Here is an 18,757-nt window from a genome sequence, read left to right on the forward strand (position 1 = left end):
TCTTTGCATCCTGGCCCCTTTAGCCAAACTTCGTGGAGCAGAGAGACTGACTGTCAGGTGAATAAGACTGTACCTGTTGCCGCAGGCTCTGGGCACATGCTCAGGCCCAGCGCCCTCAGCTAACAGGGCCCGAGACAATGGTGAAGCACCATCCCAGCCCCCAAGGAAACCAGCTAACTAGTAGTTAGCTAACTGGTGATTGGCTCCTGCACCCAGCTGGGAGCCTGCTTGTGGCCTCAGCAAAGCAGGTCTTGGCTTTCTGAGCTTCCTGGGGGCCAGATTATCTGCCATCTCCCCGCTAAGTGACACGTTTTCCTTGTCTTTGGTTTCGGCGTTGGTCTTGAAACCACGATCCTTTCCTGCCAGGACCGCCCCCTTTCCTGCCAGGTTTAGGGGGCACGAGCGTCCCAGGGAAGGAGATGAAGCAGATGGAGAATGGCATGGTGGTGATGGACTCCGCGGGGAGGCAGCTGCAGAGGTAAGGGCCGGGACGAGGGCCCGCTGCTATGGGTTCTCCACGCACCCCGTTCTGCTCCCACTGCCTGTGGGGAGAGAGGAGGGGCAGGGTGCCATCTCAAGGCTTAGCTCAGTGTCTCTCACAGCCTGTAGCCAAGGTGTCGCCCACGCTGGGGGCTGGGGTCTTATCCAAAGGCTCAGTCTAGGAGTGGATCCACGTGGGCCCTCCCATAGCTATTGGCAAGACTCAGCTCCTCAGCTCCTAATCGGCTGCAGGCCTAGGAAGCCCCTAGCGCCCACCTCCCAAGGCCCCCGCAGCCCAGATGCTTGCCTCACCGAGGCAGGCAAACCAGGAAGCAGTCAAGAGAGTGGGTGACCAGACAGATCACACTCCATCCCCTCCGCTTACGTGGGTCAGAGCCATGGCTGAGAGGAATGTTCTTGTGTGCTCGCTCGCTCGCATGCCTGCTCTCTCACACACCCACACACACTCACACACCCACCCACGTCATTCCCCAAGGTTCCAAGTCCCCAGGGAACAGAACTGCCTGGGGCAGGAAAGACCTCTGGGTCACATAACCTGTGGTAATCTGTGGTGGTCTACATGAGGCCGGTGACCACTGCTGGGCAGGAAAAGCGTTGTGAACAACGCCTGCATAAAGGAAGGTTCTTCCGTGGGGCCCCGGAGCATGACCCTTCCGCTCCCAGCAGCATCTGTAAACCCCTTTCCCAGTCTTCCATCCGATGACACCCACATGCCTCGCTTTCCCCAGACAGCTCAGCAGCTCCTCTTCCTACAGCGGGGACGTCGGCCGGCACCACAACAACCCCGCCGAGCTGCAGAAAGCCGGGGCCAAGAAGGAGGAAAGCTGGAAGCTGATGGAGGCGGACAAGGCTCAGACAGGGCAGGTGAGGAGGGGCTCCCTGAACAAGCACGATGGCCGGCATCGACGGCGCATCCCTGCGTGCCGGGCCCGTGCGGAGCGTGCTGCTCGTAGTAACTCGTGTCTTCGTCACAAGGAGCCTATAGAGGTACTGTTTTAAGTACAGGGAATCGAGGTCCCAAGAGCCTCGGCGACTCACCCAGGGTCGCAGCCGGTGAGTGGCAGAGCTGGGATGTGAACCCTGGCGGTCGAACTCTAGAGTTGGCCCTTGTGGTCTCTGCCGTTGGGACTGCCACCTCCGGATGTGACCCCGGGCGGTCGACCTCTAGAGTGGGCCCTTGTGGTCTCTGCCGTTTGGACCGCCACCTCCTCTGAGCAGCTGGGGGCTTCTCGTCAGCGGTAGGTGACGTGGACGCTTTGAATCAGGGTTCGGTGGCATAGGAGATGGTTTCAGGCTGCCACAGGCTCCGCGCTGAAGGACGTTCAACGACGTAGTCAGAGAACATTTTTCTTCGCTTCTCCTTTAGCCCTTGCGATGATGTCAGTGAGAGTCTCAGCTGGTCGCCAGCCCGTCTGTAATCCCTCACCATCTTAGTCTGTTTGGGCTGCTGTAATAGGATCTCATCGACTGGCTGGCTTAGAAACACATGTATTGTTCGCACATATGGAGGCCGCAAGTCCGAGATCAAGGCCCCAATGGATGCGGTGTCCGGTGAGGGCCCGCTTCCTGATCCACAGATGGCTGCCTTCTTCATGTGTCCTCACGTGGCACAAGGGGTCGGGGAACTATCCGGGGTCACTTTTACGAGGGCGCCGATCCCGTTCACGAGGCCGGCCCCTTCACGACCTCATCACCTCCCAGAGGCCCCACCTCCTTACAGCCTCACCTTGGGGATTAGGATTTCAACACAGGAATTTTGTTGGGGACACAAACATTCAGGTCTCTAGAGCGAACAGTCACTCACTTTTCTTTGTAACAAGCAGAGTGGGTCTCAAGCTCTTGTGTTTTTTTTTCACTATTATCTATTTTGGGCAGGCGTCAATCATTTTCCCCTTGTGGCAGTGATCCAGAGTTTACTTTTAAAAACAAATGTTTTGTTTTGTTTTTAAAGCACAGGGAATAGAATTTTTAAGGTAAAAAATAAGTATACAGATAAAGAAAAACAAGCAACCCATGAAAGGTGGTCAGGAACATGTGGGGGTGGGGGCAGCCCTGTCTCAGACTTCCCCGGACGTGTCCGTTATTCCCCGGGACCCTCTGTCCCTGGCTGCTCCCCTCATCTTGCCGTCACGCCCATGGCCGGGGACAGAGGTGGCTGTAGTACGTCCTCCCCCTTGCCCTTGCTGACCCCAGGGAGCCAAAGAAGTGACCCCAAATCAAGGACCTCAGAAGGAAGGGCCAGAGATGCCAGATGCATTTCATCCCACAGCGCCCAGAGGACGTGAGAGCAGAGATGGGGGTGGAGCTTGTCCCTTCCCAGAGTCAGATCAGGAGGGGGGCCAGGCTCAGCCACCTGGTCACTTTGGCCTCCCACGTGGCCACGTTCCCCTGCTCGTGAGGAAGGAGTGCCGCAGAGTCACCGCAGGGGCGGCAGGCCGCTCAGCCGCGTGAGGGCCCGAGCGGGCGAAATAACCCCGTTCGCTGCTCCGACCCCCTCCCCGCCACTGCAGTCAGAAGAACAGACTTGAAAAAGAAACGCGAAAAGGAGGCACGCAGTTGTACGTCAGACTGCCGGTCTCTCTCCCGTCACCTTTCAGCCAGACTAATTCAGACGTGACTTTTATGACCCCAAATCCAGCGTGCAAAGCTTGACATGACAGTGAGCACACCTGAGGAACCTGGAGTTTGCCGAAACCAAGCCCAGCAGGGGCGGAGACCTTGACTTTGGTCTGACTGCTGCTGACTTTGACCCCTTCTCGTGGTCCCATGAAGCTCCCCAACTCGCGGGGCGGGCGTCACGGGTGTGAGCACGGGCGCTGACCCGGGCTGGGCGCACTGTGTAAAACGCCTGCTCTCGCGTGGCCTCCAGGTCAAGCTGTCCGTGTACTGGGACTACATGAAGGCCATCGGACTTTTCATCTCCTTCCTGAGCATCTTCCTTTTCCTGTGCAACCACATTGCTGCCCTGGTCTCCAACTATTGGCTGAGCATCTGGACCGATGACCCCATCGTCAACGGGACCCAGATGCACACCGAAGTCCGGCTGGGCGTCTACGGGGCCCTGGGCATCTTGCAAGGTAGGGGCCGCCCCCGCGTCCTCCCCCACCCCACCTGATTTTGGCACTTGGAACCGCATCCATGTCTTATGAGAGAATTGGTCCCACCCCCGACCTCACTTGTCAACATTCTGTAACCCTCCAACCAAGCCGAACCCAGACGAACGGTGCCTGTCGCACAGTAGACCCTCAGCTATTTGTGGAATGAATGCTCCTTGGGTGCTTTGTTTCACGGGGCCCCCTTTTACTGGGGAGGGAAGTTGAGGACGAGAGGCCACCCAGAGCTTGGGTGAGCAGGGGCCCTGACCATGGGGCCCAGTTGGGGGGAAGGCACTTCTGCAAAGTCTCATCTGGGGACTTATACCTGCTGCCTGACAGCGAGAATTAGTTTATACTCGTGGTTTTTAACTCAAGGACGTTTGGCAGCGTAGGGACATCTTCTCGGTTGTCACAACTTCCGAATGAGGCCAGGGATGCTGCTAAAGCAGCTTGCAATAGACAGCACAGCCCCCACGTCAGTAGCGAGGTTGAGAAACTCTGCCGTACCCACTTCTTGTGGTCTCATGAGGCTCCCCAAACCAGCACTAGTGCTAATGGCTAATGTCTGCTGAGCACTTACTTGGTTCCTGGTTCTGTTTTAAACACTTTCACATGCTTTAACTCGTTTTACCCTTGAAGCAATCCCATGAGGTAGGAGCTACTGTTTTCCCCATTTTTAGAAATGCTGAAACTGAGAGGTTAAGTAAGTTGCCCAAGCCACAGAGCCAGTATGTGGCAGAGCTGGCGTTGACCGAGGCAGAGTGCGGCTCAGCCGCTCGTCCCCGCCCTCCGCTCGGCCCCCTGCCGCTGCGGAGGTTAACGCCAGAGTGTTCGTAGGTGTCACCGTGTTCGGCTACTCCATGGCGGTGTCCATCGGGGGTATCTTGGCCTCCAGCCGCCTGCACCTGGCCCTGCTGCAGAACATCCTGCGGTCGCCCATGAGCTTCTTCGAGCGGACGCCCAGTGGGAACCTGGTGAACCGCTTCTCCAAGGAGCTGGACACGGTGGACTCGATGATCCCGCAGGTCATCAAGATGTTCCTGGGCTCCCTGTTCAATGTCATTGGCGCCTGCATCATCATCCTGCTGGCCACGCCCATCGCGGCCGTCATCATCCCACCCCTGGGCCTCATCTACTTCTTCGTCCAGGTGAGACGTGGGCTCCTGGTGTCCAGAAGGAGCCCTGTGGTGCGCTGTGCCCCCGTGTGAGCCAGGGGCTCACCTCACCGTGTCGCTTCCCCAGCATAGAGCTGTCGAGGGTTTGCTGGGGGGGGCGTTAGATTTGTCGCCCTTGGTTTTGAATATCTTAGCTGATTGTTTTCAGCTTGTGGTTACCCAAATGTCCTTTTTTCTAATAATAAGTTTTGTTTTTGTAGCTGTACATGATAAAAGAAAGAAAAAACTGTAGCTATAAAGATAACCTTGGTTATTGAAATCTCTTGAAGAATTGTATGAAATTCTCTGGTTTCTAAGCCCCCCGCGGATAATGGAGATGGGAATAACAGCAGCTTAAACAAGACAGACGTTTATTTTTTTCTCTCCCGTAATAGAAATATAGAGGTAGACCATCCAAGGCTGGTATGGCAGCTCCGTGAGTTCGTTACTACGCCAGACTCTTTCACTGTGTTTTTGTTCTGTCTTTGCATAAGCTTTTCATTCTTAAGCTCCAGCCATCACTTCCGCATTTCATAAAACGAGACCCAGGAAGAGGAACAGGCAGGGAGCATGAGTCAGCATCACTCGTGGCTTCTTAGGCTTCGGCACAGACGGCGTGTCCAGCTGACAGATGAGCGTGTGTAAAACGAGACCCAGGAAGAGGAACAGGCAGGGGAGCATGAGTCAGCATCACTCGTGGCTGCTTAGGCTTCAGCACAGACGGCGTGTCCAGCTGACAGATGAGCGTGTCGAGGCCCACCTAGCAGGGCTGGGAGTGTGGGCTCACGCACGTTCGATTCCCACACTCATGCTGACAGTCATGGCGCCACCTGCCCTTTCTTGCCCCTGAAGCCTTAGCTGCAGCACGATTGCTAGTGGGGGACAGTGGTTTAGACGGGAGCCTGATGACTGCAACGCAGAATGAGTAAGAAATTGCAAGTGTGCCACACCCCGCCGCACCCTGGGCCTTGCTGATGGCGGGGTCCTGGGGGCCTTGGTCCGGTCGGCCACCGCGCAGTGTTCCGTGACAGAATCTTATGTGTCTTTAACAGGGATGGTTAGGAAGACACTGTTGCAACACCACCGATGTTATTTCTAAACAACAAAGGAAACGAATTTGGCAAAGGTTCATGCTGCATGCGCACCGTCACTGTAACGAAGATGAAATACATTAACGTGCGTGCGTGGGCAGGCCTGCAAAGAAAACGAATTTGGCAAAGGTTCATGCTGCATGCGCACCGTCACTGTAACGAAGATGAAATACATTAACGTGCGTGCGTGGGCAGGCCTGGAAAGAGAGGCAGCGAAATGAAAGCATTGCCTGCCTCAGGGGCGGGGGGAGTAGGGGAGAGGTTTGCTGTTTTGTTTTGTTTTCTAATGGCTTTTAGCTAAATGAGACAGCTCATCATGTCTCACTCCTCAGTATATATGCAAAAGAAATGAGAGAATGTATCCACTCCCCCACCAAAAAAAAAAGGGTGCTAGAATGTTCTTAGCGTCTTGACTCACCATAGCCCCAAATTAGCAACAGTTCAAATGTTCATTGCGGGAAATGACTTAGCAATAAAAAGGAAGGGAACTCCTGCTACACACAGCATCGGTGAACCCCACAGAACTGTCCTGATCAAAAGAAACCAGCCACAAAGAGTCCACACTGTGTGATTGCATTTCTGTGACGTTCAAGAACAGGCAAGACCACACGGTGACAGATGTCAGAATAGCGGCCACGGTGGCGACTGACGCCGCGAATTTCGTGGAATGCTGAAAATGTTCTAGATTTCCATCAGGTAGCGAGTACGCCAGGAAACATAAACGTAAAAGTCCATCAAGCTGTAAAGGTTTAGGGCACTTTCCAGTGGGTGTACATTACAGCGAAAAGCCACTTTTTAATTGAGAGATAGGTGCGTATGGGTATATTTACACACACACTCCCTCTTTTTTTCGGAAAAAGACCAAAAAGGCTATACACTGAAATTTGAATAGTGCTTATTTATTTCAGGATATCGACTTAACGTAATGTTTTTTTTTTTTTAATCTTCTTATTTCCATCACCTACCCCTCAAAATTTTAAAAAACGGATACACATGACTGTTTTAATTTAAAAGCAAGTTCTTTTTATAAAAAGGTACGCTGGTCGGGTGGTGTGTGATTCTGTTGGGGCTTCCGTGTTGCTGGTCTCTGAAGAGCAAGGAAATCCCACGGGGCGGATTACATCTCCTGAAAACGAATTTCAAAGGGCAGCTAGTATCGTTTTTTAAGGATCAGATTATTCCTTAACAAAGCTTTGTCTCGAGTTAGATTTTTACGGTAAATGAAACTCTGAGGACCTGAAAAGCGGAGTCAGTTGAGCAGGCAGAACACTTGAGAACTATTTCCGTCCGGATGTTTAGAAAGAAAGCCAGTGAGAGGGGGTGATGAGGGTGGACCCCCAGGGCCCTGGGTCAACACCATGGGATCCGGATTTCATTCAAGGCAGGGGAATCGCCGGAGGAGAGATGTCACCTGACCCACATTCAGGAAATTGGCGGGACACCCGTTCTGGGACTGCCCAGGTTGGCGTGGTCCCTGGGTTAGCTTTCAGAGATTTGGGGGCCCCAGAAGGGTACCCAACTGTGGATTCAAATTACTGCGTGAACTGCCATCCAGGAAGAAGCTGTTTGGTATCCTCCGTGGAAGACCTTTGCCCCAGGATGGCCCAGGACACCTGTCACAGGGCAGGAGGCAGGCTAGCCAGGTCCCTGACTAGCTTTTGTTCATTCGTCCGGCTCTGTTTATAAAGCAGCTGCTCATACATTCTGTCTTCAGCACTTGTGTGATAGGGACCCTCGGCCTCACCTGTTCCATTTGTACAAACGAGGAGACTAAGGCCGAGAGCTCAGATGACCTCAGATGAGCAGTCCAGTGTCTGTTCACAGCTCCTCGAAGCCCCTCGTGGTGATCTGCTTTTGTTCCATCTGGGTTCGAATCCCCACTCTGCCACTTTCTAGGGGAGGAGGTCGGCTAACTTCCTTGTGCCTGTTTACTGGTGGTGAGAAAGGAATGGGCACCTCAGAGGTTTGCGGTGAGGATTCAATGAGCCGATACATGCGAACGTATTTAAAACAGTGCCTGGGACGGTGGGCTCTATGTACGTGTTAGTTATTGTCATTGTCGTCACGGCCGTCGTGATTGTCGGCCCTGTGCCTGCAGCTCTCCAGGTGAGGGGAGACACCTGTTAAGAGCGGTCCAGCTCCAGCCTTTTGCCTCCTAGAGCCCTCAGTTATGCCCACATGTCCTCCAGCGCCTCCCTTGTCCATTCTCTCCCCGCAGAGGTTCTACGTGGCCTCTTCCAGGCAGCTGAAGCGTCTCGAGTCGGTCAGCCGCTCCCCGGTTTACTCCCACTTCAACGAGACCTTGCTGGGTGTCAGCGTCATCCGGGCCTTCGCGGACCAGGAGCGCTTCATCCGCCAGAGTGACCTGAAGGTGGACGAGAACCAGAAGGCCTATTACCCCAGCATCGTGGCCAACAGGTGGGGGCGCACAGGCCCGCGGAAGGGGGGCACAGGAAGTGTGGAGGGTGTAAAGACAGACCCTGGCCCTCCCATGGACAGAATAACCGTTAAAAGCAGACGGGCACTGTGAGCGTCCCGCACTCCAGGGGCCTTTAAGTTACAAGGACAGAGGGTCGCACTGGAGCAGGAAGTACTGCAGGAACTGGCCTTTAGCTCTCGTCTCGGGGATACAAGCTCAGCGGTGACAGTCACGTTCCGCTGTTGAGTATTTTCCTACCATGGATCACCCCTCACCCGCCACCTCCCCTGATAAGTGCAGGAAGCAATTTCCTAGTATTGGGTTGAACCACGTGAAATTGCCGTTCGAGCTGTCCAGAATGTTGGATAGTATTAATCAAAACAAAAGAGACAGAAGTTGCTAATTATTGGCCAAATCGAGAAAAGTGTCAGATTTATTTCTAAAAGAGTGTCCTCCTCGCTCACTTGCATCCTGATGTAGTTTTTGAGATGTGGGGTGGAAAATGCTGAGGCGGAGGTGGGGTGGGGACTAACACCATCCTGGTAGAGACCCATCAGAACCCACCGGCAGCCCGTCCAGCATACACAGTACAATCCTGTAGTGTAAGACTGGCCGGGAGACCGTGGGTTACTGGAGACCTTGCCTTCCCTGGCGGAATTCCTAGGGCGTTTGTCGCCACCTGGGTCTGTCTGTGAGGGTAGCCCACCCCTGTGAAGGTTAGTCACGTGGGCCTTCAGGTCTGTGTGGAAAAAAGGCTGACCACGCCACTTCCCTAGACGAACATTCCTAATGCTGTGTGATATCCTGCAAAAGGTAGCTTTAAACCGTTAAAATATCTGTATTTTAAAAGATAAAATACGCTTTAATGATTCTGAGATGAGAGTGACTTGGGCTTGGGAACATTCACGGCCTCACCGAGAGCGGTGGCTTATTTCTCCCTCTCCCCTTCCCCTCTGCCAAGAGAAGGTTATTTAAATCCGTGGTGCCTCTCACAGTTGATGGCTTCTTAGTAGGTAGGAGTGTTCGAGTACATCTTTTTTCAAAAGTGCATACACAGGTATATTTTAAAGGTTTCATTCAGTAACAAAACGCTGGTTTTTAAAAAGGCAAACTTCAGATTTCTGGGGACACTGCTTCTGGAGCACTCCCTGGTAATCGCTGGAGTTGCCAGATGAATAAGGAATGACTTCAGCCCTTCCCCTCCCTGTGCCCGACGAGCAAGGCGGAGAAGGCCTCGCTCAGAACTGTCAGGGATTATTTCAGTTAGCAAAGTGACCCCCTTTTGGAACCGGAAACCTAGCCCCTGAAAAGCCGACTCCAAGCGCGTGTGTCTGTCCGCCTACCTGTGTGCCCCCTGCAGGTGGCTGGCCGTGCGGCTGGAGTATGTCGGCAACTGCATTGTCCTGTTCGCTGCCCTCTTCTCCGTGATCTCCCGGCACAGCCTCAGTGCTGGCTTGGTGGGCCTCTCGGTGTCTTACTCGTTGCAGGTAAGAAAGGGTGCTCTTGCCGGATTTCCCATTTCTCTTAACGAGGGAGCCAGTCGTCGGGTTCTTGGGCCTTTGCTTTGGGCCCCTGTGGGCATGGTGGATAGGAAGGGGTTTGGGCGGAATGTGAGGAGCGAGTCTAAAGCCCAGTGACCGACTGGAGCAGGACAGAAGTTACACGTGTGTCCCGGATGCCTCCAACTCCAGGAGAAAAATGCTTTTTAACGCTATGAATTTCCCTCGAAGCATTGTTTAGCTGCATCTCCCCAATTTTGATACGCTGTGTTTTCCTGTTATTATTTAGTTCAAAATACTGTCTCACTTCCTTTCCGACTACATGTGGCCCCTGAGGGGTTTCGAAATGCGGTTACTTGCTCAAGAGATGCAGCGGGGCCGGTCGGGGTGAAGGTTCCACGTGGGATTGCCATTCACTGTACCTTTCTCAACTGGAGTATTTCCTAACTCATAATTACTGCATGAAAAGAAAGCAACCCAAGCTCGCTCTAGAAGCTCTGCATGACTTCTCTACTTGCAGGTCACTGCCTACTTAAACTGGCTCGTTCGGATGTCGTCGGAGATGGAGGCCAACATCGTGGCTGTGGAGAGACTCAAGGAGTATTCAGAAACCGAGAAGGAGGTAGCTGGAGCAAGGCCCTGGCCCGACCTGTTGGCCTGATCTTTGCTGTACCTTTACGCAAAAGAACCCTCTGAGCCAAACCACGTTTGCCTGCACCGGGCGACCTCTATCTGACAAAAATAACGTGACGTGTTTTTATGGGGGACTTCTATTATGGACAAGGAGACTAGTTTCCTCTTTAAGTAGGTTTTAAAATGAAGTACAAATGAGTTGATTAAAAGTATTCGAAGTCAATGATAAGAGAATCGGTCCACGGATATTGCAAACATCATGATCTTCGTAAGGAACGGACCCAAGTGTGGGACACTCTGCAGTTACTGTTTATAGATGGAGGAAAGGTAGTCTAGGGAGGCGCGGTGGCTGATCCGCGGTCAGGAGCGCGATGTCCCTCCAGCCTTCATTGCTACATCGTCCCTAATAACTGCCTCATTCTGCCTGCACACCATCGCCAATAGCAGCAGCAATGATAACGAGAGTAACAATGATGCCATCTGCCCCGGCAGATGCCACTGCTCCGTGCGACTCCTCCACTGAGTGCTCCCCCACCAGGACTAATGATGGGGACCCACCGTGTGCCCCTGTGGAGGCGTCAGGCCCTGTCCTGCACGTTTCGCCCAGAGTAATTCACGTAATCTTTACACAGCCTCAAAACCCACGTCCTATTATTCTCCCTGTTTTACAGGTGAGGAAACTGAGACACGAAGAGGTTAAGTTATCTAAGATCACGTGGCTGGGAAGTGGCAAGCTCGGAATTTGGGTCTGTGCCACCGTGCACCCCGCCCCCCAAGAACATGCCCCTTGGGGATGAGACCAGGGTGGGCCCGATTAAGCTCTGTCTTAAAGTATCTACAGAGGTGACCTATGCCCCCGGGGCTTTCCTGCTCTGATTCACACAGTGACTCAGGTCCCAGATCACCAGAGAGCATTAGTCAGAATGGTATGAGTGCCCCCTGTGAAAGGGAGGTGCATTACACCAGGAGTTTCCCACCCATTTATAGTGCGAGATTCAATTTATTTTTTTTTTTAAAAAAAGAAATATTTTACTTCTTTTAAATATTTATTTTTATATTTCTAGAATACGAGCATATTTGAAAAATACAAGAGAAAAGTAAAGGGCCCTACCATCATTAATATATTTTTTTATTTGTGTGTTAATAGGTTATATGTTATATAGACCCCTCTGTGTTCTTACATCATGACCCTTTCATTTATAAACATATAAATATAGAAATTTATATAACATATAAATTTCTTCTCTTCAGACACCTCTGTGTTCTTACATCATGACCCTTTCATTTATACAGACAGATTATAAAAGAGAAAGATACTTGTCAAAAATAAGATAAGATAGTTATGGGGAAGAAAGGGTGAAAGTTCTACTTTATAGTTCTCTCCATCCCTCTCCTTTCCCCAAAGACAGCCCCAAACCTGGCCCAGAGCATGTCCAGTTGTAGACCTCAGGAAGCACTGGACTGAACTCAGAAGCTTTTCAAATAGGGGCCGCGTGACCCTGGGCAAGTCACCTACCCTCTCTGTGTCTCAGTTTCCTCGTGTGTGAACTGGGGAATAATGAAAGGCCCCCACTTAGGGTGCCGTGGTGAGGATCACACAGACGTGGCGGAGTGATCGTCGAGTGTTAGCTGTCCCTTTTATTATTGTGCTTCAGACCTAGAAGGCAGTCGGCCCTCGTGTCTGTTCAGAGAAGACCACTTGTTCGTTGATTCAGTCCACGGTTACTTACTGAGCATTTACTATGTGCTCTGGGCCCTGGGATATAACCGTGAACAGGCAATAAAAGAAGCTGTCCGCATAGAGAGGTTATTCGGGTGGGCGTGGGCGACAACAAAGAAATACATACTTAAAAAAGTGACTGCTCCGAAGGAGAATGAGGCAGGGGCGAGGAGGGAGGGCCGCAGGGCTAGGAGGGCGGTCCGAATTGACCGGACATCTGCAGGATGACAGGGAGCAGGCCGACCGGGTAGACTGGAGAAGAGTGTTCCAGGCAGAGGAAGCTGCAGTGCAAAGGCCCAGAAGCAGGGAGTGTGGGTGCGTCAGATAAATCGCCCCGATGTCAGTGTGGGGAGCAGAGTGAGCGGGAGAGAGGGAGGTGAGGTCGGAGGGGTCGTGGAGGCCAGCTCACGTAGAGCCTTGGGGCACTCGAGACGAACCTCCGATTCCTTATTCACGTCCCACCCCCTCTCCCCCCACCCATCGCAGGCTCCCTGGCGGATCGAGGAGATGGCTCCGTCCAGCACCTGGCCACAGGTGGGCCGGGTGGAGTTCCGTGACTACGGCCTGCGTTACCGAGAGGACTTGGACTTGGTTCTCAAGCACATCAACATTACCATCGATGGAGGGGAAAAGGTGGGTGCACACTGTCCCCCCGCCCGTTCACAGTAGAGTACAGGTTGTGCCCATGCAGGCGACACCAGCCTCGTGGCTCCCCCAGTCCACCACAGCTCCCCCAGTCCACCGCGGCTCCACACCACCACCAGATGGGGTTGCCGGTCTTTGGAGAGGCTTGCGGAAGTAAAAACTGCTCGGAGACTGTCCGACAGGGGTGCAGACTTGTAGCCTGAGGGCCAGATGAGGCCTATAGATAGGTCTTGAAAAAAATCCCAAGAAGTTGCAAATATTAAAAAAATCTCGAACGTTTTATATAAAAATACATTTCCTATTAAAAAAATCTCGAACGTTTTATATAAAAATCCATTTCCTGCTTTCCTTGAAAGATCGCAGTATCTAGCCGCTCTGGGCCCATGCTCCCTGCCTGGCTCTTTCTAGACAAGACGTGAGCTTTTCAGTCCATGTGGTTCCTCCCTGCCCCATTCAGGTGCCTACCTGGCCTCTGTAGACACTGAGTTTGCAGTCTCTAGAATAGAAAGATGTCATCGTCACTGCTAGGGGTGGCTCAAGGGACACGTGAAATTGTCAGAATACCCTCGGTCCCAGGCGGTCCCTGGAAGGTGTCCTTCTTCCCCTGAGACCCTCAGGCCCTCATCAGGAATTCGACCAAGGATCTTCCTGGCTGTTTTCCAGGGGACAATGCTGCCTTCATGACTCGTTAAACTGTCCCTAACACAAGGCTCGGAATGTCCTGTTCCCACGAGATAATTTCTCTAACTTACAACAAGGAGAACAGGGTGGGCAGTGTTCTCACTGAGGCTTTATGGCTTATGTTATATCCTGAGACTGTGACGTCACTCTGTGACAAGACTGCCTCTTAAGAGCCCGGACGAGAAGGTCGGAGTTGTATTTGGACGATGGAAACGTCACTCATTGGTCATTGCACAGGGTGCCCCATTCCCCCAGGAGGAGATAAGGGGAGACCAGGTCCCAGACTCCCCCTTTTGTTCACACAGCTGGGGTTGGGGAGGGAGGACCTGCTTGAATCTTTGAGATATTTCAGCAGCTGCAGATGAGGAGCTCACCAGTGAAGAACTATAAGGCAGTGTGAAGGAGCTGATAATTACGTAACATTATCTTGAGTTGAAAATAACAGGGCCTTATTGAAAATCCCTCCTGCCCGATGCCTGTCTCTTTGGAGGTCTCTAGTAGCTTATAAAAAGAGCTGGCAAAGAAAAGGGAGTCCTTCCTGACCTTGGACCGTGCAGCCCCTCAAGCAGTGTCTCTGGGAACCTGGTGAGGGAGAGGGCTCTGGGGCAGGAGGTAACCCTCCAGACAGCCGTGTTCCCACCTCACACTGGGCCCTTCCTGTCCCGCAGGTTGGCATCGTGGGGCGGACGGGAGCTGGGAAGTCATCCCTGACCCTCGGCTTGTTTCGGATCAACGAGTCCGCGGAGGGGGACATCATCATCGATGATGTGAACATCTCCAAGATCGGCCTGCACGACCTGCGCTTCAAGATCACCATCATCCCCCAGGTGGGGTGTGCGTGGGGCTGGGGGTGGGCGCGCCCAGCCACACTCAAAGCAGTGCGTGTGTCCTCAGCACAGATGGACATTTGTTCCTACTTTAGTGTTTTTGTTGGAATTACGCTGTTTCTTCTCTCCCGACTCACCTCTTAGCATATAAACAGCAATGGGAACTGACTGAGCGTCACTCCCCAGAATTTCTCCTAAGATTCTGTTTTGGAGGGAGGGAGTGGGGAGGAACCCACAGCGCTTTACAATTAGGAATTACCGGCGCCACACCTCCCTTCTGGAAGGTTCCCGACACATCTGCATATCGAAGGCTCTGGGAAGTCTTGCAAAAAAAAGTGGTCTATTTTATTCCACCTAACCCAGGGCTTGCCAGACTTTTCTTATCCCTCATAACTGACATCCCCAGAAACAGCGATTCCGAGGCACGCTGGGGCCTCGCTCATCCTGACCTTGCCGCCGCCCCCGCCCGAAGCGATGTGAGCCTCACATGCAGTCCCGCCACCTTCTCTCTGAACAGGACCCCATTTTGTTTTCGGGTTCCCTCCGCATGAACCTGGACCCGTTCGGCCAGTACTCGGACGAGGAAGTCTGGACGGCCCTGGAGCTGGCTCACCTGAAGAACTTCGTGTCGGCTCTTCCGGATAAGCTGAACCACGAGTGTGCGGAGGGCGGGGAGAACCTGAGGTAGGCGGGGCTGGCCCCCCCCTCACCCGCCCCACCGACCCGCCCAGGCTGCCTCGGCTGCCCCTCGGTCACGGGCACGGGGCTTGAAGACTCTCTGTCCTTTGGCGTCAGCGTCAGGCCCGGATTTGGGTCCCAGCTCTGCCACACATGAGTCTCTTGGGGCCCCAGTTTCGGTGTCTGTAGAATGGGTTTCAGTCCAGGCTCATTTTCCCATGACATGTCACTTGGGTGGCCACCACGTTTCCATTCAGTTGAGAGTGACCGCCAGTCCTTAAACCATGGAAAGGTTTCTCTACAGGTCAGTAAGCAGCACTGCTCTGAGCTCGGGTCCCCAAGCTGCCCCAGCTGCCTGGGCCCTCCCCGCAGCATCGCTGGGGTCCAGCCGTGTGGCATCTGCAATGCTAACGCCGGGCACAGCAGGGGACCTGAGTCCTCCAGTGTCATGCCTCGGTCTGTTATCCGTCGCCATGACAACCAAGCAGGAAACCTGACAGCTCGAACACAGGGTGGTGAACCAGGTGGCTCTGGTGATTGCGGCCGGCCTCACTCATGTGGCCGTGGGGCCGCTGCTGTTGGCTGATCCAGTTGCCGTCCCCCGGGGCATTTAGGGTCTGCTCCCCGTGTCCCTCATCCTCCAAGCGGCCCAGATGTGTTGCTGTGGTGGTGGCAGAGGCGTAAGACATAACATTCCTGGTCAAGCCTCTGCCGGCCGCACGTTCGCCAGCACCCCACTGGCCAGAGCATGGGGTCAGCCATGTGAACTCTACGGAAGGCCTAGGTATTGGGCCGTTGCTGTTACACCGCTCGTGCTGATCTAGTCAAATATTTGGGATATTCCTCTGAGCCCTGTGTTGAGAATGACTCGGAGCCTGTTTCTAGCTCGACAGGAAGAGCGCTCTGGTTGATGTCCGCCGTAGGGGTGGAGGCAGGAACGGAGTGCGGGAACGGGATGCTCTCCCGCTCGGAGCAGCCCCGGCGTCTCTCCCTCTGCCCGGCCCAGACCCAGGCTCGGGGTAGGGGTGGTTTTGACACTGTCTCCTGGTCCTTTTCTCCCGGTCCAGTGTTGGACAGCGCCAGCTCGTGTGCCTAGCCCGGGCCCTGCTGAGGAAGACCAAGATCCTTGTGTTGGACGAGGCCACAGCGGCCGTGGACCTGGAAACGGATGACCTCATCCAGTCCACCATCCGGACGCAGTTCGACAACTGCACTGTCCTCACCATCGCTCACCGGCTCAACACCATCATGGACTACACGAGGTGAAGCCTCCGGGCCTTGGGGTTCACCTTGTTCACCGAGTCATTCATTCATTCATTCATTCATTCACTCACTCACTCAACAGCATCCTATGCCTAGGGTCAGCGCTAGTTCGTGGAACTGTGATCCAGTGTTATCCAGTATTTCTGACATCAATCATTTATTCAGTCAACACATGTGCGGAGCACCTGTTACATTCCCAGCTCTGTTTCAGGCAGTGGGGACTCAGCAGGGAGCTGCCTAAGGGACCTTATAGATTAGTTGGGGGCCAGCCGCAGAGATAGACAATAAACACAGCAACAAATAAAAGCAAATTGTGCTGGGAAGGACATGTAGAAGGTGACAGCGAGTATTGCGCGTAATATCGCCAGACTTTGACTAGAAATAGGGGTCGAGGACGGACAACCAGTGGGAAAGCCTGCTGGCCGCTCTGTAAGTTCTGGACGAAGGTCTTAGGGGCCTGACCTGAGGTGGGGACTTGGCCAGTTGCGCTCTTGAGGGCGTGGGGTGCCAGCCCCTTCCCTACCGCTCATGTCCGCATCCCCTCCCCTTGCAGGGTGATCGTCCTGGACAAAGGAGAGATCCGGGAGTGCGGCCCCCCGTCCGACCTCCTACAGCGGAGAGGTCTCTTCTACAGCATGGCCAAAGACGCGGGCTTGGTGTGAGTGTCAGAGGTCTGACCCGCAGATGTCAGATGTGTGTGTCTGGTCTGACCCGCAGGGCCCACACGCCAGCATCCCAGAACAAGTCAGCTTCCAGGGATCCCGCATCCAGAAACCAAAAAAAAAAAAAGAAAAGAGAAACCAAACCCCAAAAAACCAAAACACGCACAAAGCAGGCGTCATCTGGCCCCTGCCTGGAGTTGGCCGGGAAGGAACAGGAGAGACATAGAGACGCGGCCCACCCAGAACCACGCGCCCTCGGCTGCGTTACCCCACAAGACACACACGTGTCCTCACACCCCTGAGAACGCACGCCCATGTCCTCCGTGCTCTGCGGGGAGGTGTTGGAGACATTGGTTGTGGAAAATATGCTAGTGACCAAATCCAGCCAACTGCCTCAGATCTCGTCAGCCAAAGTCTGTGGATTCCAAGTCTTCGAGAAGCACCCCGGCCCCCGGCAGCTGTCCTCAGCACCTCCAACGTCCTGGTCTGGCTCTGCCCAGAAAGCTTTGTCTCCTCGGGGCCGCAGCTGGGAGGTGAGGGGCCAGGTGAAGGTCATCCTCACCCTCGGGCGCTCCTTACCCACCACCTGGTCTTCCGGGCGCCCTGACGCTGGGAACCGAGGGCCCCGCACTGCCTGCACCGGGGACTTGCTTCCCAGGCCACAGGCAGCCTCGTCACCCCCTCACGTCTCACTGATGGGACTTGCCTGGACCTACAGGTGGCCCGGACCTGGGACTCCTGGGCCGGGAGGTCCTCTTTCAGTGTTCACTCCCCGACTTGGTCGCTCACCTCCTCACCCACTCCAGCCTTTTCCTCGCCTCTGTTGGCCCGTTGCCGGCCTGAGTTTACGCCTTCAGGTACCTGACAGGTCAGCTCATGGTTGCAAAGCCAAGAGCACTGGGCACCTCCAAGTCTGGCCGGTTGGAATTGAGCTCCGTTGAGTCCTCTCGTTTTTAGATTTCAGTTTCTCGCCCTTGGCCTCTGGTTTAGCTGTCGAGGGTGGCAGCATGGAGAACTGGACATTTAGTTATGGAGTGTCTTCCAGGACAAGAAAAGGACCCATTTATGAGTATCAGTGATTTCTTTTCTTTTCTTTTCTTTTTTTTTTAAGTACTGCTCCCGTAGAAAAACAGTCTCGACTTCTAATTCCTTGGGAGGAAGTACTGGGCTGGGGAGCAGCGTTCCCAGGGAATAGCTGAGTTGGCCTGGCATCAGACATTCGGTCCCTGCGTTCCTGGAAGGAAATGGAGACGGGGAGCCCTTCGAGGCCTGTCCCTTAGGTCTTGCAGTTGGAGACCAAAGGGAGACCCCAAAAGCAGAAAGAGGTCCCTGGCGGCCCCAAGTTTCATGCGTGCTCTGAATGGCATGGCTGACTTCAGACCCAGAGAAACATCTTTCTTCCTTTGGCCGGAAACATATATTTATTTTTTGTAAGTTATACCATTCTTTCACAATAGATCAACCAAGTTTCTCTTGGGGTTCTTTTTGTAATGACTTACACTGGAAAATGAGAACGTTTGCAAACAATTTGCAGTAAAAAAAAAAAAAGAAAAAAATTTATTTCTTTCTAAATGACGATTCTATTTTCTTTGAGGCGTGAGCGCACATTTTGGCCATCTCTTCCGGGAGTCAGCACGGAGCACCCTCTCACCCTGTCGTCTCGAGGGGGCGCTCTTGTCGGAAATGGGAACCAAGAGTTAAGAACCAGGTGGGGTTTAGTGGGGGGTCAGCATGGCACAGTGGACAGAGCCTGGGCTCTGGGGTCAGACAGACCCGAGCTTGGGTCCTGCCCTTGGCATTTGCCAGCCTTGCGACCCTGAGCAATTCACTCAGTCTCCGTGCCTCAGTTGCCCTGTCTGTAAAATGGGGCTAAACATACTTACTTGCCT

The 18,757-nt window shown here is 53.7% G+C and overlaps 1 protein-coding gene across 1 annotated transcript in view; it reads left to right on the top strand.

The window, feature by feature from the left end:
• The window catches only part of ABCC1 (ATP binding cassette subfamily C member 1), an 87,075-nt gene extending 70,015 nt beyond the window's left edge, over positions 1 to 17,060 (top strand). Inside the window, exons 20-31 of the mRNA XM_025046100.1 lie at positions 388 to 478; positions 1,230 to 1,365; positions 3,371 to 3,578; positions 4,434 to 4,744; positions 8,060 to 8,259; positions 9,621 to 9,747; positions 10,280 to 10,381; positions 12,599 to 12,745; positions 14,107 to 14,265; positions 14,783 to 14,949; positions 16,011 to 16,205; positions 16,760 to 17,060. Of these exons, the coding sequence (XP_024901868.1) occupies positions 388 to 478; positions 1,230 to 1,365; positions 3,371 to 3,578; positions 4,434 to 4,744; positions 8,060 to 8,259; positions 9,621 to 9,747; positions 10,280 to 10,381; positions 12,599 to 12,745; positions 14,107 to 14,265; positions 14,783 to 14,949; positions 16,011 to 16,205; positions 16,760 to 16,868 (1,952 nt within the window). The 3' untranslated portion in view covers positions 16,869 to 17,060. The remainder of the gene's footprint in view (positions 1 to 387; positions 479 to 1,229; positions 1,366 to 3,370; positions 3,579 to 4,433; positions 4,745 to 8,059; positions 8,260 to 9,620; positions 9,748 to 10,279; positions 10,382 to 12,598; positions 12,746 to 14,106; positions 14,266 to 14,782; positions 14,950 to 16,010; positions 16,206 to 16,759) is intronic.
• The last annotated feature ends 1,697 nt before the right edge of the window (positions 17,061 to 18,757 follow it).

Source organism: Pteropus alecto, unplaced genomic scaffold, assembly GCF_000325575.1.
Source record: "Pteropus alecto unplaced genomic scaffold, ASM32557v1 scaffold34, whole genome shotgun sequence".
Taxonomy (NCBI): domain Eukaryota; kingdom Metazoa; phylum Chordata; class Mammalia; order Chiroptera; family Pteropodidae; genus Pteropus; species Pteropus alecto.